Source organism: Podarcis gaigeae (genome assembly GCF_964106915.1).
Source record: "Podarcis gaigeae genome assembly, chromosome: 8".
Lineage (NCBI taxonomy): Eukaryota > Metazoa > Chordata > Lepidosauria > Squamata > Lacertidae > Podarcis > Podarcis gaigeae.
In genome coordinates this window covers 2,990,364-3,015,064 of record NC_139684.1, presented here as the reverse complement: position 1 = coordinate 3,015,064, position 24,701 = coordinate 2,990,364, and the positions used below count along the sequence as shown (strand labels likewise).

The following is a 24,701-nucleotide window of genomic DNA, read 5'->3' as shown; positions in this document are numbered from 1 at the left end:
ATGAAGCCACTGTGTTTCACTGCTTCTCTAGGTCTACCTTTAGATAACCCATAAACTAACCACAGGCATCTGATGGCCACAGGGCTGCATTTGCAACTTCCCCAGCTGTTTCTTCAATGGAACATGAGATGGAAGGAGGGGTCACTAATCTGTCTTGGTCTGAAAACAAAAGAAGTGTGTCAATCCCTAACTATGGCAGGACTGTCACACTGTGTGCAGGGGCCCTATGCAACACACCTGGTGCCCGTGGCAGAAAATCCAAAGAAATTGATGAACATGGGGCACAGCACGCCGTTTGAACAAGGGGTGGGTAGCTTCTGACCATCCATATACTGCTGGGCTCCCATCAGCCCCAACCAGCATGGCCAAGGGCTGATGGGAGTTGTAGTCCAGCAACGCCTGGGGGACCACAGGCTTCCTACCACTGAGTTAAAAAGCTGTCCTGCACATGCCTCATTCAAATGAATGGGAACTACCAGAGCATTTTTTATTCTCTTCAAAATAAGAACTGCACAATGTATCCCTGCAAAGGTTTCTAAGGACAGCAGTCTACCATGGATTCAAGGCTAGTTGTGCAAGCAATTTTTGAACAGCAGCCACACTTCAGAATGCCATCCTATATTATTTTCCCTTTTAGTTTCTGTGGAAAATCTAGCAAGTTAAAAAACAAAGAGCTGTGGAAATGGTGGATGTGGATTAAATTGGGGGTGTGGTGGATACGAGGTGGCATTTGGATGAGGATGTGTAGAGGCAGTGAAAAGCTTGCATGCATGGAGAGCAGGGATTCCTAAATAAACTGTGCAGGAGCATCCAGGCACTTGTCCAGGCTTCATGTTTCCTTCAGAATGAGGCGCAGCCAGTGCTTTTTTTCTGGGGGGACGCAGGGATATGCACACCCCCAAACATTTTGTCAAGCTAAGTATGGCCTCATTGCGGGGCAGTATTTCAATATGAGTAGGTAAATGAGAGTACCCAAAAAAAAATATAGAAAAAAAGCACTGGGCCCAGCGAAGGCTGAGCTGTCTTTAGGATTTATGGTTTATTTACAAATATATACCACCTAAGCCTACAAGGTGGCGCTGTGGGTAAAACCTCAGTGCCTAGGACTTGCCTATGGTCGGCGGTTCGAATCCCCGCGGCGGGGTGAGCTCCTGTTGCTCGGTCCCAGCTCCTGCCCACCTAGCAGTTCGAAAGCACCCCTAAGTGCAAGTAGATAAATAGGTACCGCTTTACAGTGGGAAGGTAAACGGCGTTTCCATGTGCTGCGCTGGTGCCAGCTCGCCAGAGCAGCTTTGTCACGCTGGCCACGTGACCCGGAAGTGTCTTCGGACAGCGCTGTCCCCGGCCTCTTAAGTGAGATGGGCGCACAACCCTAGAGTCGGACACGACTGGCCCGTACGGGCAGGGGTACCTTTTTCTTTTTTAAGCCTACAATGGAGGAGTTCACAGCATTAGCACTCCAAGAGACCTTGCTTCTCCCATAGTTGCAATCTTCAAACAGAAATCAAACATCGCTCTGTCTCTCTGGCTTCCCAGCCTGTCCCTTCCACTTCCAGCTTCTACCTCACATCACTCCACTTCACACTCTGCTCTTGCCTTTGCCTTTCTAAGTACCAGCGAGTTTGAGGGAGGCCAAACCCATTTTCTATCTGATCCACATCCTTTGTTCCTTTGATGGCCCATTACCTAGGACAGAGTTTCAAAGGGGGTGGCAGGAGAGGATGTCAAGTGTGGTGGGAAGATTGAAGGACAACCAAAGAAACATTTACACATTTCAGTATGGAATACTACAGTATAGTATCAAAATATATGCTTTTATTTGCAGAATATGGATAAATATCTTCTCTAAAAGAGACCAAAAGCATCAAGTGTGTGTGAATGACTCATGTTTTTATGTAGCTGCTTTGTTTTATACTTTATGGATGTCACTTGATCATATTATAAAGTAGTTGTATTCTATTTTAGAAACCAAACACAGCTAGGAAAGGTTTCTTTTTGTTTTGCAATGTATTTCTTATCAATAAAAAATTCAGTGTGGTGCTAGCAAATTTTTATTCTCAAACTATGCCCCAGAGGAAGACGTTTGAGAACCACCGACTTAGGCTGTCATCTCACCGGGAAGCTAGTCTGGCTATTTGAAACCTCACATATTTTATAAGGGTTAGAAGGGTTTCTGCACACATCCTACTCCCATCCCCCCAATTTATAACAATCTCAATAGGTGCAGAGGCCTTGCAAGCAGTTTGAGGGTGGGCTACCTAGGCCAGCCAAGAATTGTGGAGCCCTGTGGAGCCCTGTCTTTTTGTAAACTGCTTTGAAATTTATTATTATTATTATTTACAACCAAGCAGTGGGTGCATTTTATGAAATAGATAAAAATATGTTAAAAGCGGCAACTCCATTTCAGATTAAAAGTGCAGCAGATTAAAAACAACACAATCCAAAACAAATTACTCTTAATTCTTTCCTTGTTATGAATGCACACAAGAAGGAATGCCTTTTTTTAAAATAGTGCTTGCTGCTATGCTACGCATCCATCACCTTCCTGCTTCAGAACTATTGCGTCACTCAGATATGCCAAATTAGGTATTTATGCATTTATGTCCCATCTTTCCTCCAAGGAGCTGAAGGTGCTGCACCACGTTCTCCCAACAAACCTGTCAGGGAGGTTATTAAGGCTGAGATGTGACTGGCTCACAATTACCAGTGAGTTTCATGGCAGAGCAGGGAGTTGAACCCGGGTCCCTCAGGACCTAGCCCCAAATTCTAATCATTTATGCACTCTGGCCAAAGTCGTCTTTCCCATAGGGCTTAGTGGTTCGTTGCGCCAGGGCGCCGGCCTCTCAGGGGTGCCCCAGCGAGTGGGGAAGCTGCGCGGATCTGCCGGCAGCCTCCCCTTTCCCTGCAAGTCCGCCAGCTACACCCTGCCAACCATATGGCTGCTGGACATGCAGCTTCCCTCCCAAGCCTCTGTGGGGATTGCTCTCCCGCAGCGGCATGGGGGAGGGTTGTGCCCCCTCCCCCGACGGCTGGCAGTGCACAGCTTCACCCCCCCCCCCACTATCCGTGGTAGTTTGGGGGTGCTGGGTGGATTTTTGCACCCCGGCGCCGCATCTGCTAAATACGGCCCTGACTCTGGCTTAACTGATTCATTAATGTCTTAATTGGCTATGACCCTAGAAGTACAAGGAGCAAAAAGCATAGGGTAAGAAAAATGAAATAATTTTTGATCCATTGTTTTTTCAACTACTCCCAACCTTTATCAAGGAAATCTACAATTTTAAAATATTTATAATTACAAAATGGAATATATTGTTATTAGAATTCTAAGGTCTCAAATATAAATTTAATGTTCTTAAATGTACAAGGCAAACACACACATAAGTATATAAACCACGTCTCTGAAATAGTACAGGAGAGCAATCCTGAAACCATTTTGATTCTCCCAAATTGACCTCTAATATTTCTATGCAAGGAGGAAGGAAATGGGAAAGCCTCCCCACTGTCTTGCTTACCTGTCTTTTGGGCATATTTGTGCATGAACAGGGTGAGCCTGTGACCTTGATTCAGGAACTAAAGTATTAACCATCACAAAAGAATGTCCAGGCTGCCCAGGTAATGAAATGTGACCATTGTCAGGCATCCTGGTAGGCGGGAGTTCTGCTGTGGACCGCCTCCTTCTGCGAAGCATGTATGATGTTTTAGGTGGGTGGTCTTGGGGGTGGGCAATTTCAAAAGTCTATATAAGGGCTTGCGCACCATTGTTCAGGGTTCTCCTCCCTCCTGTGTGGAGCACCCTGTTGCAACCGTTTATTAAAGATCAGGCTTACTAGCTGCTTTGCTTCTCAATATTCTCTGCTTGGCCTCTGTTATTTTCTCCTATCGATAGGGAATCCACCTAAGGACTCTACATGGGCTCTTGGGTACCTTAATAGGGAAAGGGAGCAGTTTTTTCTTATAACATTGTATAAAGCATTTACTCATAAACGATATATAAAAATCAGCTCTTATATATTATTATCATGAAAACAGGTATATACAACAACAACTATAGGCTGCTTATTCAGTTATCTCTTTAAAACTATGCATTAACAAATATTTGTTAAGATACACCTGCTGGTACGCTCTCTCTCTTCCCCCTCCCAACATATTTTCCAACTTTTATCATCTTTCTGGTGCTATGCATTTTAATACGAATTTTTTGCTGGTGACTTCTCCAGAGAATCCTGGAAATTGTAGCTTTTTGGTCTCTGTGAGAGGTAAACTACAATTCCCATGATTGGGGAAAGTCAAATATTTAGATATTTGATGCATATGCAGCCTACCTATTTGTTACACTTTTGCTATTTTTAATTATCTACAATGTATTTCATTTATCAAAAAAGGAATACCTACTGTAATCTGCATTTACTGTATTAAGAACAGTTCCATTTTTAAAATCACAATTGAGAGAAGGACGTATGAAACTCGGAAATTCCAGGAATAGACTCTCTATCCTTTTCATAACTCTGTTCTCTCTCGCTCCTCACACGTGGTACGCGCTTAGCCTCGCGTCGCCCGTTCACTGCGCGCTGACGTCACGCCTGCGCCGCGCCTGCGCACTGTGTCGGCGCGGGTAAATTAAAAGCGGAGAAGCGGCGCTTGCCGGCTGGGAAGTGTGAGTCGGTGGCTGACTCCGCGCGGCTGGGGGAAGGTGAGTTAAGGGCAGCTAGGCGGGTAAAGGTCGGCGTAAGGCAAAGCAGGCCGCGGCCGCCTCAAGCCTTGCCTCACTTTCGGAGGCGCCTTCGCGGGGGGGGGGGGCGGCGGCGGCGGGCGGGAAAGAGACTTTGTAAGAAGCTGGTCGCTGATTGGCCGATACTGGAAAGGCTTGGCCAATAGGGAGCGGAGAAGTGCGCGACTGAGGACTTTTGAAAGGAGCTACGTTGATTGGCGGCGCAAGCGGCGCCCGAAGGCCGCTCATTGGTCGCCCTGGAGCGGGAGCCGGAGGCGGCGGGAGAAGAGATTCCCGGAGGCGCGGAGCTGCGCCTTCGCTTGGCGGGGACGCGCACGGGTCTCGCGCCGGCGGAATCGTGGCTGCTGGGCGCGCAATGAAGGGAGGCTGCCTGCTGCCCATCTCCGTGATTTAATGCTCTGGCCTCGGCAGCTTCCAAGCAGCCTCTCTCAAACTTGGGTCCCCAAACGCTGCTGGACTACAACTCCTATCATCCCTGACCACTGGTCCTGGGAGTGATGGAACAGCCCGGGACCCAAGTTTGAGAGAGGCTCGCTTGTGGTCACCTTTGTCTAGGGAAAATTGGGGAAGCGACTGGGAGCTCCCAGTTACTCCTGCTGATGGATGGAGCATATAGATAGAGGTGATCGGTCGGAAGAGTGTACTTGGGCTTTTGAAAAAGCTTTTGGCAAAGTGCCTTACCAAAGGCTGCTGAGAAGTCACAGAATAAGAGAGGTCCTGTTGTGGATCAGGAATTGGTTAAGCGGCAGGAAGCAAATAGTCGGAATACATAGGCTGTTCTCCAGATAGAGGGGTGTAGAAAGCAGAGATCCCCAAGGCTTGGTGCTGGGACCTGTGCTTCTTTATTTCATAAATGATGTAGAGTTTGGACTGATCAGTGAGGAGGCCAAGTTTCCGGATGACACTAAATTCTTTAGAGAGGTTAAATCAAAGAGATTGTAAAGACTTCCTGAAAGGACCTCTAAGCTGAGGGCAGTAAAAATAGGAAATACAGCTCATTATAAAAAAACACAAGCTGCTGCATGTTGAAGCAAAAAATTAATTTCATGTACATGCTCATAGAGTCTGAAATGGAGGTGATGGACCAGGACTGAGACCTTCCATTGAGCTATCCACCATGACCCCAAGACGCTGGCCAGTGTGCAGCAGCAGTAGAAAAGGCAAATTCCATTATTTATGTATTAAATTTGTCAGTAACTTTATCTTGCCTACAGAAACTTAAAGTAACCAAATAAAGATACAATAATTCCCACATAGATATATTAAAACCATTGCAACTGCCTGGCAGGCAAAAAGAGAAGAGTGTCTTCTTTTTTACGCCATCTGGTGGAAAGTCGAGGGGGAGGGGGCTAAATTGGCTGTGCCAGGCAAGGAGTTCTAAGCCTGGATGCAGCCAGGGAGGGACACCCCCCCCCCCGAATTCCTACCAGCCATACCTCAAGTTCAGAACATGGAAAAGACCTTTTCCCCTGAATCTAATTCAGTTGTACCTTGGAAGTTGAACGAATCCGTTCCGGAAGTCAGTTCGACTTCCAAGACATTTGAAGCCCCATCGGACGTTCAGCTTCCAAAAATAGTTTGACAACCAGAACAGTCACTGGGTTTGTGGCATTCAGAAGCCAAAACGTTCGAGAACTAAGCTGTTAAAAAACCAAGGTACAACTGTATGTGATCCAAGTTTCATACTGGAGAAGATGGTATTTCAGGTATCCTGGCCCTAAAGTGTGAAAAAGAAACCTTTTCTTGCCCACATCATAGGCTCCAATGAGTTACCTTAGGGAACCTATTTCAGCCCAAGGACTCCTTTCTCTCAAGGGCAGCCTTCCAGTGATGGGCACAGGTGGGAGTCAAGAAGTAGGTGAGTCCAGAGAGGGGAAAGTGAGTGTAGCAATGTGACTATATCCTGTGCAGTAGGCTACACTCCAGCTACATAAAATCCAGAGGTTTGCGCAGAAACACATCTCTAGGCAGGCAAAACCACTCAAAGAGGGCATAGAGCAGGAGTGCTGAGGCATGAAAGACATCAAACCAGTACTTTTAATTGTGGTAAGAAATGAATTGGAAGCCAATGCAACTGTTGTTACCAAGGAATTGTAGATCTCATTAGCTGTTGTTTCCCTCCTAGCAACAATGAGTGCCTCAACGCCGCAGTCTGCTGGCTCTAAAGGAAATGCCTCTTTCGACAGTGTGTTTGTGTCCCCTGGCACTAGGCGGCAGCCTCTTAGTGCCTCAGGCACCCCTGTGCTGGAAAACTGCCCTGGGAATGATGATGAGCGAGAGAGGAAGCAGCGTCGGCGCTCCAGGGTGGTTGACTTGCAGTTTAGCACTGAGTCGCCTCTGTTTATAAAGTCCCCGTCCAACAAGTAAGTGTGGTTTGCGCAAGCATTGATAGTGTGTGTGTGTGTGTGTGTGTGTGTGAGAGAGAGAGAGAGAGAGAGAGAGAGAGAGAGATTTATTGCTGTACTATACTGCTTTGCTTATTGCTTTATTTTAGGCAAGCAGAAACATCATTGCCAGCAATTCCACAACTGTCAAATGCCCAAATTGCAGATCATTATTCCACATGCATCAAACTTTCAACAGAAAATGTAAGTAAGTCTAGCATCTGTTCATTAACTTCAAAGACACACCCTTATCAAGAGCCGCTCTGGCTAGTACAGGCAGAACTGCTTGCATTCCATGATTTCATATACATGTAAAATGCCTCTGAATCTAGATTTATACCTTCAGAATACTGACCATCTTTCCTCCTGCATAGCTTATTGTACTTATACATGTTAGCTAGAAGGACAATTAATGATACAAATAAAGCAAGTTTTCATAAATTTCGTATCATTCAAGTGGATTGTAGAATTAGACCTTTCTTGGCATAGGATTTAGATGAACTTGTTGCAGATTCTAAGATTGTTTACTGTAGATTACAGGATGAAGAATGTATCTGTCAGTAATGCCAACTTGCTGTTCCCTCTTCCAGAAAATCACCACGAAGAATGTATTTGGTTTGCACCTTATCGACTACATGACAGAAATACTCAGACAAAAGGACTCTGAACCCACCAACTTTAAGGTTAGAGGCCTTCCTGATGTGTTTCCTGTGACAGAGAATGTGCATCTGCGTATCCACTTCTGGTAACTTTTGGAGAGTCCTGGGTTTCTTCCTACACTCTGCTTCTTTGAGGGTCATGTGTGAATGTATACGTTGAAATACTGCTATTCTTCTTAGTGTGGTCCATGCAGCAAATTTTAAAAATGCCCCCTCTGGAAAAGCTGGCTTACTGATCTACTGCAGAAAGTGAAAACTGTCTGCCACCGCATTCTACCTAGCAGTACCACACATTCATTTATGGAGGACTCAGGTTGGGTTTGCCAGACTTTGAAAGGCTATTTCCAGGTTGCCAAAAGCCATCGTGAGGGAAGATTGTTTTGACTGAGGAACAACCAGGCTGGAAAGGAATAGTTGGGTATATTTAAATAATGGCTACTATTCCTGACAGTTGGGCCAATTGTACCCTTTTCAGCTTGAGACAGAAGCCCAGAGGGCAGGTGGAAAGTCTGGGAAGCCAGGCAAAGAAAAGGAAGCTTTTTCTTATCTTATTGACAAGTAGTCTGTAGGTTCATAGTAGCCCACTCAAAGCTTAGTTCCACTCTCTTAACTTCTTTCTTAACATTCCCCCTTACAGGTAGCAGCTGGTACCCTGGATGCCAGTGCAAAGATCTATGCAGCAAAAGTTGATGCTGTCCATGCAGATGTTTACAGAGTTCTTGGAGGGCTGGGAAAACAGTCTGCTGCTGCAGAGCCTGTGGATGGTCAGGATACAGGTGTGTTGCTTAACACGATGAGCTGAGCATGGGATTTGGAATAGCATGTGTGGGGAAGGCCCATAGTACAGCTGTAGGCATTGATGTGGGGTGGAAAAAAAAATGTTTCATTAGTACCTATGAATGGATGTCAAACAAGATAAGGCAAGCTTGGAAGTTGCAAGTTCTAATTAATATATTTCATAGGATTATGAGTCAACATATGCGAAGTTATTTGGGTAACTGAAATCTGTTACTAGTTTTTAGTGTTTAAAGACAAAGAATAGTATGCACTGCCTTAATGCTGTTTACCTGAAACAGTATTAAGGCAGTACATACTATTGCCCGTCTTTGGATTTTTACAAATATTTCAGTAAAAGATTATACATAATAAAATGTTAAACCACATTAAGTGTGCTTTAATTTCTCCCCTCAAATATATCTGGTCTAATACTTGTGCTGTGTTGAGACTAAAACATACCATTTTTTGTTGTTGTTTTACTAAAAAGAACTAAGCTAAACATGCTAAATTAGATTACTAACTGGGGCATCAGAAACTCTTACAACGGAAGCTAAAAATAGAATATTCTCTGAGAAAATTTCAATTTAAAATTTCCCAGATCCACATCACTATTTGTGAGACACACAGTCCCAGATCAGTTCTCAGCATCTCTAGTTTTTGTTTTTAAATGAGTGGGATTTGTCTTCAACCACACAAATGTCAACTTTTTATTGGTATCCACCATATAAACTGACATTCACCCTCGATAATTAATTTGTATCCCTTATGGTGCCTCCTTCCTGGGAAAGCCTTCACAGCCTTGTGTCTCCAATACATCGCCTCTGGTTTTTTGTTTTATTTTGAATGGGAGGTTGAATAACATCCAACCCACCAAAGACTGTATTTGCAAGCAGCTCAACTTACCTGTGTCAAAAAATCCTTTCATACTTGTGTTCTCTTCCCTGCATTTGTCAGTAGGTACAGGTATAAATCTCACGTCATGAAAGTGACTTGCAATATTTTTTTGAGATAGTCAAAGCATAATTGAAGAGATGGGAAGATCCATTTGTGTAAAGGAACGGGAGAGATTATTTCTTTCTCCTCTGTAAATGATGCAAGATAGCAGAACAGTTGGACTTTGTAACTGAGCAGCACTGGAAAGTACTTGCACCTGGAGGAGGATGATGATGATGATGATGATTACCTTGAGTTGTGACCATTCTTGTAGGTGGAGGGGTTGTGGATTCTGAGAGTTCCAAAACACGTCTGAGCAAGAGGAAGCACCAGTACAAAACTATTGAACGGAATCTGAATAACATTAATATCTCCGATGAAGATCATAGGTGTGAGGTGAGAGAACCTGCTCCGAAGGACATTTCTCAAACATCCCCTTCCTAAAGTAGTTGGTTGACTATCTGCCTACAGCATCTGCTGGGAGAATAGTTGGAGACATTAGAGCAGAAATCTGGGTGGGGGAGGCACAGCATGTTCATCTTTGTTGGTCAGTTCATTACAACTATCCTGTGTGCCTGTTGGGATCCATCCTTTTCATAGAATCATAGAACTGTAGAGTTGGGAGGGGCCTAGAGGCTCATCTAGTCCAACCCCCTGCAGTGCAGGAATTTTAGCCCCTTTAGGGAGTGAAATGTTGTTCCACTGTTCTAAGTCTGGCATACAGCTGCACACAATGTGTAGAGTATCTGACAGAGTGAGAAGTTAGTGTTTTCTTGCCCATGGGCGGAGCAAGTTCACAGTCTGGGGAGTGGAACTGGGTTGGTAAGCTACCTTGACACACCTTGACCAGTAGCTTAAGCTCCCTTGACACACAGAAAGGAGCTGTGGGGCCAATGTCTGTGCATGAAGTCTGGATGTATGCAGGGGAAAGCCTATCTATGGATATCTAAGCGCATAGACTTCCACAGGAGCTGGAATCCTGCACCATTAGGTTCCAGCTAGTGTGGAAAGCATATAGAGTTTTATGTGTTCCCATACAGCCTGTGATCTTAAGGTGACCTCAGACCATTTTCTACATGGGATGTGAAGGCTAGCATAACATGGTCAGCGGTGCCAACTTGAATAAAATATTTGGTGGGGGGGGGTAAGGAAGCCCTGCCCTGTATAATGGATCACATTACATGGTGCATGGACACCATTTGAATCACAATGCCCATCAACTTTGGGGTGTTCTGGCCCCCTCAAATAATTTATGGGGGGGGGTGAAGACTCCTCAGCTCCTAGGAGCTGGCTCCTATGAATGTGGTTGTATGCTTTGTAAATTGTTGTAAACTGCCCTAAGACCTTAGGATGGAGGGCAAGTACCAAATTATTATTATTATTATTATTAATTACCAATTGAAGCTATAGATGAGAAATCTATAGTTAAGGTGAGAAATCAGTTGAGTCCATTTTTAATTAATGGAGGCAAATCTTAATTTTTAGGGCTCAGCAAAGGATGCTTTTGTTTGTCCTTTGTTGTACTAGGAAGATAAAATATTTGAAGACCTAGTAAAGCATAGGACCTTTTTGTCTATAATGGTAGGTTCTTGCACTTCCTATAATATTTCAAAATGTGTTGCTGCGTATTGAGATATATATTTTTGATCACTTAGGCAGTCAGTTGTATTACTTAATCACTGAAGAGGCTTGATGTAAAAAATATCTTATGAGTAAAACCATGTGCCTTTTTGCTGTGGTGGGTGGAAGAGGGATGAGAAGTGAGGAGGGAATATTTGGTGGCTTCTGTTTCCTTCCCTTGATGTGTTTAGCTCTACATGACATACTCCTGGGAACATGTTTGGGGACAGAGCCTGGAGCCTTTGCTACTGGTCTAAACAGTGAATGTTAAGCAGCATCTGCAAAGTTTCATTGAACTTGATATTTGAACCTGAGCTCCTGTTGTCCCCCCCCCAACCAGGTTGATCCCATGTTCCAGAGAACAGCAGCCTCCTTTGATGAGTGCAGTACGGCTGGTGTTTTCCTCACTATGCTTCATGTACACAACTTTCTCAGTGAAGTTCTGTTTGATTCCATGGTCATCCCCCTGCCTTCTTCTACGACTGCCGAGCTGCCGACATCTTCTCATGTGAAAGTGACAGGCTTAAAGTGTAGGTGCTAACAGTTGCTAACTCTCCATCTTCTTCTAGGTGCAGTAATGTTTCATTTTGAGTAGGCTGAGAACCAAGCCAGGATAGGATAGGTGGGATCACACATATATTGAGACCTTTCCACTTTGCAGTGATAGAAGAGTCATGCTGCTTTGCCTCTGGAGGCAGAGCAAGTGAGTGTTCACAGGAGCTAAGCTTTATAAAGAAAGAGATGCCTGATGGGCAAAAGGAGGCTTGACACCACCTCTTCTTTCTACTTTGATTTGGTAGGGAGTGGGGAATGTTTGCTTCACTTAGTGTCCTGGAGAAGAGATACCATGGGCCAGACTCCAAAAATGAGCTTACCCTCAACAGAAGGCTCTCTTTTGTCCATCCTTTGCAAGCATCAAAGGAGCAGCAGCTGTGGGTACAGCAGGTGCCTGTCTCCTAGAAGTCTGCAGGGAGTAGAAACTAAAGGAATGGAGGGTTGGGGAGACATGGTACCAAGCCCCCTGATACCAGGGCCTCAGCCAAGTTACCAGTGATCAAGGATATAAATTACTATTAGTAGTGCAGGGATTAGGGGCCTATCAAGATCACTCATGAGTTCTCTTCGTCCAGAGTTCTCATCTGTGGGGGAGCATGGTAGCATAAAGGGGGGCTGTGGTTATGGCTTGGAATCTCCAACTCCTCCCTTCTTGTCTTCCTTTCTAGCCATCCTTCTGCAGTGTGCTGAAAAGCGCCCCATCTGCCCTTCATTGGCTGGCTTCTTATTCACCCAGTGGGACAGTGAAACCCATAATGAGGTATGTCAAGCTGGCCGTTACAGTGAATTAAGTGAACTGGTCACACAATGGGGGGATTCAAAGCTATTTCAGTTTCTACCCCATAATTGCCTGCATTTCATGGTGGTTGTGTTTTTTTAAAAAAAATGTTTCTGAAGCTTCATTGCCAGCCACTTGATCTTGCAGGCAGAGGTACCTATAGCCTCACAGTTGCACATTACTATTATGTTGAATAGGTGACATCTGGAATCTGATATTTACAGGATACCCTGAAAACATATATGTTTGGGTGCTTAGTATAAGAGCACCATATTTTAAAATGTTCTTCATATCTTCATGTTCACCATGTGGGCATGGTAGCTTTACGAATGTGATTAGTCCTTTGCCTTATCTACATAGCTGGCCTACATATCTATATAGGTCAACTAACTTTTGTGTCAAATTGTGACAAATTCCTTGGCCACTTAGGAAGATCTTTTGGAGACTGAAGCGAGTTTTGTTTCTACGTATTGTCACATCAAATTGATGTATAGGCATCATTTTGGGTGGATGAGATGTATATTGTATTTTAGTAATCTTATTTTTGTTGCCTATTCTTGTTTGTGGGACTAAAATGCATTTTGTTCTTGTGTACATTTTAGCAGCTATTCATATATTCCCCCCTTTCTCTGAAGTCACACAAATTATACACTAATTCTGTTGTCAGTCTTCTCACTGCCTCCAAAAGGATTTTCCTTTTACATTTTTTTTTCTTTTCAGTCTGTGGCTGCTTTGTTGGATAAATTTAAGAAGAGTGACCAGGCATTTGACGTCAATGCAGAGATTGATAGTGACCCTGGAGACTATTCTGAGGACGCAGCAGAGAACGATTTTGATGCTGACATCCCGGCCGAGACGGTTGAGAAGGACCTTAGCGAGTTCTCTGAAAAGTTGGAGTTATGTAGACAAACACCAGGAATGTTGAGGTATGTTGAGGAACGTTTGTGTAGGAATCAGGCCTTTCGTGTGGTGGTGCCTGCCCTCTGGAACTCCTATCAAATAGACATGGTCACTATTGTGTTTTAGCACCTGTTGAAGATCTCGTTCTTTCAACAAACCTTCTAAATCCCCTTGAGTATTAGAATTGGATTTGAAGTTTTGGAGAATTGTTTTATAATCCATACCACTGCTCCTTCAAGAAAATAATTCCCAGCCTTATGCCTCCAGTATATGTCCTCTGCTTTACTGGATGGAACGTTTCAGAAATCTCAACTCATCCAGTGAGGTTGAGCACGTCTCCCATTACCTGTTCAGTGGTCCCTTATACAAGCTCCATTGGCACACAAGTTTTGTAGCCTCCAATCTGTCAGGCAGACCCATTGTGATCTATGCATTGCTTGCAGGCAAAGATGTATTCATTACCATCCAAATAGCCAGATTTACTCTGGCAACAAAGAAAATTAGCCAGGTTCCAAAAACGGGGGGGGGGGGAGGGAGTGGGATTTGCTTTTGTCTTATTATATTTTAACATTTTTATAGTTTATTGTAGAGGGATAATGTGGGATTGGGTGTGTGTTCTGTTGTATATATCTGTCGGCTGAACTGAAATGTCTGTTTTGTTTGTATTGTGTTGGCCTATGGCTTTCTTGTTTACATTCAGTTAAGAGTGGATTTCAGAGGTTTATGAAATTATGTCTTTTACTCTGAATGTTTTTCTTCATTGTGAAATCACTTCAGGATGCTTCACAGGCAACAATTCATAAAAATAATTAAAATGGTGGGGAGAATAAAAAAAAAACACCTTTGAGGAAGCTTTACAAATAGAATAAAAGCCTGGTGAGAATGAATAAAACTGGTGACTTTTATAATCAGGGGTGTGTATGTACTTCTTCCAGAAAAGAAGTGGTTCCCCTGGGGGAAGGAGATGTCAGGTCCATGTCGCTTCATTTGTCCCTGAAGCCCAGCGAATATTCTTACTTCAGCCCCCGAACCATGTTCATGTGGGCAGGCCCAGAGCACTGGCGCTTCAAGCCTCACCATAAAGGTAAGGCTGTGAAGGGAGTCGTGGGAGTTCATTCCCTGGCTTTCTGCTTGCATATTGACCTACAGCTTTATAGGTCTTGTGTAGAATTTGGAAATGCAAGTCTTCTCAGAACATGAAATCCACAGTTCATGCCTCTGCAGATGTGACTCAGTCAAAGCAAAGCATTGTCAAAGCTTATCCTGACCCTCAAATTAGGTTTGAGAGTTCCAAGGTGAGGTGGTATGCAGTAGAGATTGCCAAAAGACAACTGAGGCGATATTCAACATTTTAGGAAGTGCACTCTGAAACAAGCAGCAGCACCAAATAATAAACTCTTGTTAACCTTCTGTAGCAGATCCAGCAACATCTTCCACTCATTTGCTTCTACTCTTCACAGGTGATGCCAACCCTGAGAAAGCAAACAAAAGAAAGGCTGCAAAAAAAGTATTTGAGATAAACTTTGAAGATGAGATTGATTTTGAGCCTTACTTCTGCAAAACAAGGGTATGTTTTTAACTCTTGATAGGGGCGTGTATGTGGGTGGTTGTTACCCAAGATATTACTACCTTAAAAACAGTTTTAAAAATATTTTATACAATAATGGATAGGTCTTGTCAACTGCTGTTACCCATTACAACTTTGGAGAAGTCCCATGTTAAGAGAAGACAAGCCTTTGAATACAACATGTTGAGGACAGTCAGCAGTAGGAGACGGCAACTAGAGCAATGTTGGTGGAAAACTCTAAATGAGTCTGACAGAACACGGGCTAGAACCCCTTTGAAAACCTACTCTGTGGCAGTGCAGGCAGTGAAAAAGTACTTTTCTCTCTCAGCCTCCATTGCATCAGCAAGGAACTGTTCAGTGGAGCTGTTTCAAGTGGTCAGGGGTCTTTTACAAAGGCCCATGTCATAATTTAGACCACTTGACAGCTCTCTGTGAACAAGTTGCTCAGCACTTTGCTGACTAAATTGCTCAAATCTGTTCTGACTTGGACACTATAGTTGATGCAGGTCCAGTGGATGTAACTTTGGACTCTGCTTCTCCAGTGTTAATGGATACTTTTCAATTTATGCAGCCCGAGGATGTAGACAAGGATCCTTGAAAATGTGAGAGCTACTGCATGTATTCTGGATTCTTGCCCTTCCTGGCTCATCAAAAGGGCCAGTGGGGGACTGGCTGGGAGGGTGGAGGGAGTGGTCAATGCCTCCTTACAACAAGGCTGTGTTCCAGCACACCTAAAGGAGACAGTTATAAGACCTCTGTTGAAAAAGCCCTCCCTGAATCCCACCGTATTGGATAATCATTGGCCAGTCTCCAAAATACCATTTAGTACCATTTGGGGGCAAGGTACTGAAGTGTCTGATGGCTTCTCAGCTCTAGGGGTTTCTGGAAAAGACTGATTATCTAGACCCATTTTAGTTTGGTTTCAGGCCTGGTTATGGGACAGAGACTGCTTTGGTCTCCTTGGTGACCGCTTTATGCCAGGAACTGGACCGGAGGAGTTCTGGACCTCTTGGTGGTTCTTGTACCATCAACCATGATATCCTTCTGGACCACCTTGCTGGGATATTTGGATGGGAGTGCTTGATTTTTCTGTGTGCTTCTGCTTTTCTCAAACAGGCAGCTACTACTCTGTCCAAGTCAACCCTTGAAAGTCAAAACAAGAAAAGCAAAACTCTTCCTGCAGACTTCCGCTATGATCCAGACAACCTCACCCGCCTCTTCCTTAAGCCAGCCAATAGGGTAAGCTTTCTCAATTCCATGCAACACTCCTGCCTTGCCTCTGGTACCTCTGGTTACGTACTTATTTCATTCTGGAGGTCCGTTCTTAACCTGAAACTGTTCTTAATCTGAAGCACCACTTTAGCTGACGGGGCCTCCCGCTGCTGCCGTGCTGCTGCTGCACAATTTCTGTTCTCATTCTGAAGCAAAGTTCTTAATCCAAGGTACTATTTCTGGGTTAGCAGAGTCTGTAACCTGAAGCGTATGTAACCTGAAGCGTATGTAACCCGAGGTACCACTGTACTGCAGTTTCAGCTTGGTTTGCTTATCAGTCGGCTGCTCTGGGCAGAAGGGCATGCTGAGGCAATTTCTGGAGTGAGTGTTTTAGTTTAATGTTCTTTCCCATTAGTGACTGATGTCCTAAGTCACCCAAGTCTTTGGTTTCTGCAGCTGTCGAAGGTGCCGCTGCAGGGTGACTCGTCCAGTCACGACAGTGAGGTTGAAGAGTATGATTACAACAATCCCAATGACACCTCCAATTTCTGTCCTGCATTGCAGGTAAGCTGCAAAGATCAGAGAAACACTACTGTGGGTTGCATCCTTTCTTATATGAAGGTTTTTGGTGAGTCTAATAGAAGCTGGCTGCCAATCTGGGCAGAGAGGTTTGGCAGCCTTCCTATTGGTTAACAACCTCGGTGGCTTTTGTCGGTTCTGCCTCAGTGCAACATTATCTGAAGGACCTCAAAATGTGCTCAAGCAACCGAGGGACCCTAACTAGAATAAGGAATAATCCCACATTGTGTGGATCTCAGAAGGGGAATAATATTTTGCAACCATGGCACAGGCAGCTTCTCTAAGAGGTGTGCAAAAAAGAAGCAACAACAGACAACTTAAATATTAAAAAAATACACAGCTACATAAAAATGTTACGTTAAACAAAGTTACATACCCCCCCCCCAATATCATTTTTCTTCTGACACACCCTCCCTCTCAGCCTCTGGGTTCTCTCCCAGGGTCCAAACAAACTCTCAGCTCACTCACAAAAGTTTTAAACAAAAGAAATTCCTGGAAACCGTGGTCATTGCCTTACTTTGAACAGCCTTGGCTTCCCCCAATAATCCTGGGGACTGCATCTTAAGTGTTCTGAGAGTTATTAGCAGACCCTTTTCCCCTCACAGAGCTACAATTTCTAGATTGGTTTAACAATTAGTCCCTTTTCCCAGGAAACTGGGAATTGTAGCTCTCTGAGGGGACTATGGGTTTTCTAACAGTTCCTGGTACCTTTAAACTACAGTTCCCAGTATTCTTTGGGAGAAGCCATAACTATTAAAGTGATATAAGATTTTATTTAACTAAATCGAACTCAAAGGGATGCGGGTGGCGCTATGGTCTAAACCTAGGGCAAGCCTAGGGCTTGCCGATCAGAAGGTCGGCAGTTTGAATCCCTGCGACGGGGTGAGCTTCTGTTGTCCGGTCCCAGCCCCTGCCCACCTAGCAGTTCGAAAGCACGTTAAGTGCAAGTAGATAAATAGGTACGGCTCTGGCGGGAAGGTAAATGGCTTTTCTGTGTGCTGCTCTGGTTCACCAGAAGCGGCTTAGTCATGCTGGTCACATGACCCAGAAGCTGTCGGCGGACAAACGCTGGTTCCCTCGGCCAATAAAGTGAGATGAGCACTGCAACCCCAGAGTTGTTCGCGACTGGACCTAATGGTCAGGGGTACCTTTACCTTTTAAAATCCAACTCAGAGTAGACACATGGAGATGAACAGGCTGGAATTAGTTGTGGTCGTTAACTTCAGTGAGTCTGCTCTGAGTTGGACTAGGATTGAAATTGAATACCATCTCTTGTGCTTTAAATGTTTGGGGTTGTGTTAAACTGATTTAGGTCTATTAATTTCACTGGGTAAATGTTACTAGAATACAATTAGTAACTGTATTCTGTATGTGACCTGAATGGCATAACCAATAATATTGTATGTGAAGACTTACAGCATCACTGAAACAATGGATGAAGAAGAAGGAAATAGAAACATGAGTAAATCTGGATGATATTATTATGGTCATACGTAGTTTGGTTTACAGTGCAATCTAACCATTTTTACTTGGAAGTACATACTTTGGGATTCACTGGGGATTTCTCCTGGGTAAGTGGGGTTAGGATTGCAGCCTTAATGAAATTTGGCTCTGTGGACTACTTATTTTGGGAAATTCATTCCCCAATCGGTATTCGCTGTGCAACTTACAAAAGAGTAAAAACCACAAATCTCACTAAAAGAACAGCACATGATAAAATGCCAACCAAAAACATAACACCAGCTTAAGAGTTTAAAACTTCAGATATCTGAAAGCCTGGGGTGGTGATGGGCACTTTGTTATAATTTGGGTACTAGGCAAAATGGGTGCCTTCCTGGGGAGGCCATTGCACAGGTGCAGCACCACCATTTACGAAGGCTGTCTCCTGGGTACACTTACTACTGAGAAAAGCCTCATATGTACATCTTAGCATCGGCGGCGGCGGGGGGAGCTCCAATAGATACTTGGCTCCAAAGTCATGGCTTTAAAACATGATAAAGCAATTTGAATTGAGCCTGGAAGCAAACAGGAAGCCAGTGAAACTGGGACTAAAACGGGAGAGATCCTACCTTCTGGTCTCCGTTAGCTCAGAGTGCAGATGCTAGACAGTTAACAGAAGCTTTTTAGCTATACTTGGCCTCACATAGAGCAGCAACACAACCTTGACATTATCAGAGCATGGGTAATGGAGGCTAAGCTATCTGTCTAGAAGAGCCTATGAGCCTGGACTGTCTAAAGGCACTCTGCCCCCTGAATCCACTTGAGTCTCCAGTGACAATGATGGGGCTGTAAACCTCCCCCAATCTGTGTGCCTGACTATTGTTGCAGAATACAACCCCTTCCACAACAGGCTGAACACTATCCTCCTGAACAGATGAACCACCCACCAACAGCACCTCTGCCCTGTTTGAACTGAGCTTCATTAGCTGTCATTCAGTCCATTAGTGCCTCCAGGTACCAGTCCAGAACCACCTCCACTTCCCCTGGATGAGATGTAAAAGAGAGAAAGCTGAGCATTGTCAACATATTGATGACTCCTCACTGCAGTCCCCTGGATGATCTCATTCAGATCTCACTGGAGGGCTTTGCAAGAGCTCAGTAGAATATGTCAGTGGTTAAGCTTGCTTAAGGATTATTCCATTAGCTGGCTGTGGAGTCTTTAGCAAGTGGAATGGATGACCTCATTTGTGTTCATCCACGGGAAACCTTAGAACGCCCTTATGGAGTTGCAAACCAATATGTCTCAAGTGGTTAAAATCTTGAGGCAGCAAAAACATCCCTTTTATGTAGTTTTATCTCTAGTGTACACAGTTATTGCTGCCTTGTAGCTGATGCATTGTCTCTGGTGGAGGAGGATACAGGAGATCTTATGGGACCTTTTTCTTATAGTACATCTAACTCTGGGTTCTCCAGAGTCTGAAGGCGTTTGGAAATCTTCCTGCGTTCTAAAAGCTTTCATATCCTCAATATCCACTTGGCTTGATCCAAGAGTTCCTTTTATGCCTTAGCATAAAGATGAAATCCTTGAAGATAGATTAGTTTTAGAGAGCGGTGGGGAATCTGAGTTCAAAAAGTTGGAGCAACTCTGCAGAAAAAGTTGGAGAGAAGGATTGTTGCTTGAATGTGTGGGTGAGGGGCGTTACGTGTTTCCTAGCTCTCCAGCTTAACTCTGACCCTGTTTGGCTTCCCTCCCTGTCCTTTTTTTCTACTCAGGATGGTGACAGTGATGATGACGATGACGTTCCTGTGGACTTCATGGGCCAGAATGGGATGTTTGAAATGACAGCCTATCCTGCAGGAGAGGCAGGCCAGGAGAGAGAGCTCAACGGAGGCATCAGTGGGAACAACATCACCACCTATGGGGAATTGAACCTGTTGGCTGAGCCGCAGAAGGCAAGTACTGGTGTAGGATGCATGGCCTGCAAAGCAGCTCCTTTCTTTAAGGCTTATGTCTGTTGTGTGCTACCAAGGGGGCTGAGCTGAAGGTGTGGCACACATTTCACTTGTAGGGATATTGTAGGTGTCACTGGAACCTGGATGTCTGTCTGTGGCTCATGCTATGCTACTTTGAAAAAACTACCAGTTCCATTCTTCTGCTCCAGGCTTTTGTGACACTTGCTGTGTAGGCCAAGGCAGCTCTCTTTCTCTGCCACCCACTGCATAAGGCAGGGCTGGGGAGCCTCATGCTTGGGACCTGGCTGCAGCCCTCCAGGGATCTTGCTGGCCCTCAGGACTCTTCCCAGGCCACAGCCCTCGCAGGGCTTGCTTTACACCCACCTTGGTTGTCTTTGCCCGCCTGGAATGTGTCCTTGACCTCTGATAATGCTTCTTGTCTGCCTGGTTGGAGGATAGAGGGTGTGTGGGTGTGGGTGGGTGGTTGTTTAGAAATTAGGCTACTGCCCAAAGATAAAACTTACATTCATTGCTCCACCATCTTTTACTCTGCCTACACCTCCCACCACGTGGCCTCTGGAAGGGAGTGTGGCCCTCTGGATTGAAACACCTCCCCACCCCTGGCATATAAGGTAGTCTTGTGCCTAGATGGATCTGTCTTCTGCACGGTTCAGAGTCCTTGTGTTATGGTGGGGGTATATGCTTGCCAATTCCTGGTGAAGCTAGGAGGATGGAAATTTAGTTCTTTCTCCTATTGGCTAGGCTAAGAGGTAGTTGGTATTTTCGGTGCCAAGAAGATCTACGTGTTTATTCAAAATAAAAATGACGGTCACTAGCTTCCTCTGCTTCTGTGCTTTTTCTTATTGAACTCTTGGGTTTATTTAGTTTAAATAGCAAGCCCAAGGGCATAGGGAGTAGCTTGTGCCTTGATGCCACAAGGGGCAGGGTTGAAGATTTGTCTTTCTGTTTACTGATGCCTTCTAACTGGATGGTCTTTGGCTAGCTCTGTTTCCCTTTCCCTGCTCTTCTAGGTGAACAAGATTGATATTCAGTATGCAAAGACTGCCAAAAAGATGGACATGAAGAGGCTAAAGCAGGGCATGTGGCTGCTCCTGACTGATGCCCAGACAAATCAAACTGAGCAAGAGGTATGCAGCCCAGGAAACCCAGAATGCCTCTGCTGTCTTTCCCAGTGATGCCTTGGCCCACTCACCATCCCAGACAGACAGGCTTTCATTCTGTTTTTATCTCAACCAGCTTTGGTGGCACTCTTAATGTCACCTAGAGCCATTTGCTTCCTTGGTTCAGTAATACCAGCAGAAAACTGGAATTCAGGGCTGTGTGAACTCTGGACTTAAAGGCTGAATTCTGTAATCTATTTTAAAAATATCTAATTGACTTTGCTAATCACAGAGAGGACCCACAGTGCTATGCAGGGTACTAGAAATCTGACTCAGCCCCCTCCCACCCCCTAGTTCTGGCTAAAGAATGTCTTTGTAAACAGAAGGATTAGAGACTTGCTGTTTAACAAAGCCAAAATCCTCATAAAGCTGAATTCTGAATTGTATGTAACTGCAGTACACACAGGATTGCACATCTATGGCTGTATTTCATTTAATGCTGCTTTCTGCCTTTGCATTTTCCTGCAGTTGGCACACACCCTGATTTTAGGCAGACAATCTGTCATAGCAGTAATATAATACTTAATAACTATATAATACTGCAGGTGTTCAAATTGTAATCCTTCCAACAACCTTCTGAGGTAGTAATATTAAAAGCACTGGACACATGGTACAGAAGTTTAAAACATGACAGGATCTGCTTCACAGGCTTTCAGTTTGTTTACTAGGTGACCTTTTAAGATTTCAAACTTACTTACACAGAATGAAGTCATGGAGAAAGATGCTAACTCTTCAGTCGTATCTGGTCAGAAGGTCTTCAGCAACGTTATCAAGGATCTGTGTCACAGGTACTTTGGTCACCAGGACTTTGTCTAGGATGCCAGGAAAAGAGACACATTTACACCCCAATCCTTTGGCTGAAGCATTGGAACCAACCACCACAGGGGTCCATTTAAAGTGTGCTTCATATGTTGGCATTGGCTCCCAAGTTGCTGAATGTTTCTTCAATTTGTCATCAAATTTTCCTGTTTGCTAAAATAAAATAAAAATCAACCTTGAGTCACTGACATGATTGTGCTCTAGAGTGGAATGTTGGTTGTAGAATTTAAAATCTTTTTAGAACCATGCTGTACATTCTTGCTGTGTAGCTGAGAAGATTAATTCAAAAGAAGGCTGGGATGCAGCAGGTCTTCCTGTTTTATCCCATTGCAAAATAACCCAGCTGTGAGTAGCTGTCTTGCTGACAACCTGCTAAGGTAGTCAAGTCATAACTAGTACTGACCTAGCCTTCCACCAGAACACTAGAAGTGCAAAGTACTCTTAATAGTATGCATGTTTACCAGTTGTATTCCTAGAAGGTATGTTTAAGATTGCAGCCCAAGGCTGGAGTTGCATAATAGTTCATAAGAGAACAAAAGTGGCAGGCTTGTCTGGGTGCCAAGCTTCTGTTTCCAGGGGTGCACACATTTCTTTGGCTCCACTGTTGCTACTGGTCAAACAGGTTTGGTAGGTTTCTGAACAAATAGCTGCCAGATCGGTTTAGTAGGGGGAAAGTGAGTTTGTGCAATGCAAGATGTGAGCTCTCTTATTAACAAAAGCCACATTCACTCAACCCTATAAGTCAAACTATGGTTTACTGTAAATGTTTTGGATGTGCTCCTATTTTGATCCTCAGGCCACAGCCTGAGCATCAGTTTACATGTCATGCTTAGCCCAAGGCTCATGGTTTGTTGCTGCTGGCCTGACAAAGAGGGAAAAGCAGGGAGTGTTATTTAGCAGCATGTAATGCTTGTTCATGCCCAAAGTATTTGATCTACTTCTCAGCTTGAGTTTTGTCTTTCACAGACTGCCTTCCACGATGGCAAAGAACTTGTCTGCGCCGCTGGCATTTGCTTGCCTCCTGCATCTGGCGAATGAAAAGGTACGGGATAAAGGCAGGAACTTGAAAAACATCAAGGACAAGTTGGGGAGAAGGGCTGTTTCTGGCCTACACAGGCAATGCAGTGATACACATCTTGGCCTTGGCAAACAAGTCCATGATATCTTCTTTTCCGCGCTGGCTGCATATGTGGAAATTTCAAAGCTTGATATGTATTTTGATCCCTGTTTCCTCTTTGTCTCCAGAACCTGAAGCTAGAAGGTGTGGAAGACTTGTCTGAAGTCTTAGTGCTGCAAGGAGATTAATGTGTGCCACTGGGGCATAATAAGAAAATCTTGGATAACCTAGGATGGAATTTATCTAACACACACACACAATCCTCATAGACTGAGGAGGCCAAAAGCAGCATCAGTACATGTTCTTGATTAAACAATTTGTGATTCCAAGACTTGAAACTATGGGAAGTCAGGAAAAGAGTGCCATTAGTGTTTTAATTCTCTTCTGAATTCTGCAAATTCCCTCTCCCACTGTCTGATTGTGATCACAGCTAAGAATTGCTAGATGTATTCAGTTTGCTTTATTTTAACATGACTATTTAATTCCTGTACATATAAAAACTCTCCTGTATGTCTTTTTGCTCTCTTCTTATAACCTCCTTTATCATTGAATATGAATGTACTGACATATTTGTACAAATGTGTGTTTTTTGTAAGTAATAAACAATGTGACCCTCCACATCATTTTGGAATTTTGTGTGTGAGAAAACTGTGTAACTGGTGAACAGGCTAACACGAGTATGTGGACTCAATAGCACCAGGCCTATGCAGGAAAGTAAAAGTACATTCTCCACAACAGTCTATTGATGTTTGTAGTTAATTTCTTTTTTCTTCTAACTTGTTTTTAAAATCTTTTTCATAACAACAACAACAACAACAATAATAAAATTTTATTTATACCAGGGCGGCTAACACCAATAAAATTACAATAAAACATAATGGGAAGGGGGGACAAACAAAAAACCAGTTTATTAAAATACGGGTTAAAATACAATTTAAAATGCAGCCTCATTTTAATAGTAGTCCATAAATCAAAACCACAAGGGGAGGGAAACAAAAGGGTCAGACTGAGTCCAAACCAAAGGCTAGGCAGAACAGCTCTGTCTTGCAGGCCCTGCGGAAAGATGTCAAGTCCCGCAGGGTCCTAGTCTCTTGTGACAGAGCATTCCACCAAGTCAGGGCCAGTACTGAAAAGGCCCTGGCCCTAGTTGAAACCAATCTAACCATCTTGTGGCTCGGGACCTCCAAAGTGGTGTTATTTGTGGACCTTACGGTCCTTCGCGGGGCATACCAGGAGAGGCGGTCCACCTATACACACTGTGGTGAATCTCAAGCATTATCTGGTTCTTTTGAAGAACTTGGCAAGACCTTATTTCATCCGTGACTCGTCTTGGCAAATTGCTAACATAGCTATGCCTTATCCTTTTAACCCTTTGAGAATTTGTTGAGGGAGGGCAGATATCCAAGTTTTCTTCTACGTTAACTATTTTAGCAAGAATTTCATTCAGTCTTTGGAGAACTAAGACCATAGTTTCTGCAGACACCATGCAAATTTC

At 44.1% G+C, this 24,701-nt stretch overlaps 1 protein-coding gene across 2 annotated transcripts; it reads left to right on the top strand.

The window, feature by feature from the left end:
• The first annotated feature begins 4,592 nt into the window (after positions 1-4,592).
• Positions 4,593-23,824, top strand: NCAPH (non-SMC condensin I complex subunit H). Of its 2 annotated transcripts, none has more exons than XM_083753244.1 (18): positions 4,593-4,693; positions 6,858-7,095; positions 7,227-7,320; positions 7,707-7,799; positions 8,413-8,551; positions 9,760-9,881; positions 11,446-11,635; positions 12,329-12,420; positions 13,159-13,364; positions 14,274-14,422; positions 14,799-14,905; positions 16,022-16,144; positions 16,574-16,681; positions 19,910-20,089; positions 21,121-21,237; positions 21,973-22,058; positions 23,056-23,131; positions 23,335-23,824. In XM_083753244.1, exons 2-18 carry the CDS (start codon positions 6,863-6,865, stop codon positions 23,392-23,394), a joined length of 2,175 nt encoding a protein of 724 aa, XP_083609370.1. In that variant the 5' UTR covers positions 4,593-4,693; positions 6,858-6,862; the 3' UTR covers positions 23,395-23,824. The 2 variants fall into 2 exon arrangements, with proteins under 2 accessions (XP_083609370.1, XP_083609371.1); XM_083753245.1 differs by lacking the exon at positions 4,593-4,693 and adding an exon at positions 4,976-5,354.
• The last annotated feature ends 877 nt before the right edge of the window (positions 23,825-24,701 follow it).

What these genes read in the sequence shown, in the direction of transcription:
- NCAPH (XM_083753245.1), top strand. An exon ending in ACAGTGAAACCCATAATGAG is followed by an intron (nt 12,421 to 13,158) that starts GTATGTCAAGCT and finishes TTTTCTTTTCAG; the next exon opens with TCTGTGGCTGCTTTGTTGGA. An exon ending in TCCTTAAGCCAGCCAATAGG is followed by an intron (nt 16,145 to 16,573) that starts GTAAGCTTTCTC and finishes TGGTTTCTGCAG; the next exon opens with CTGTCGAAGGTGCCGCTGCA.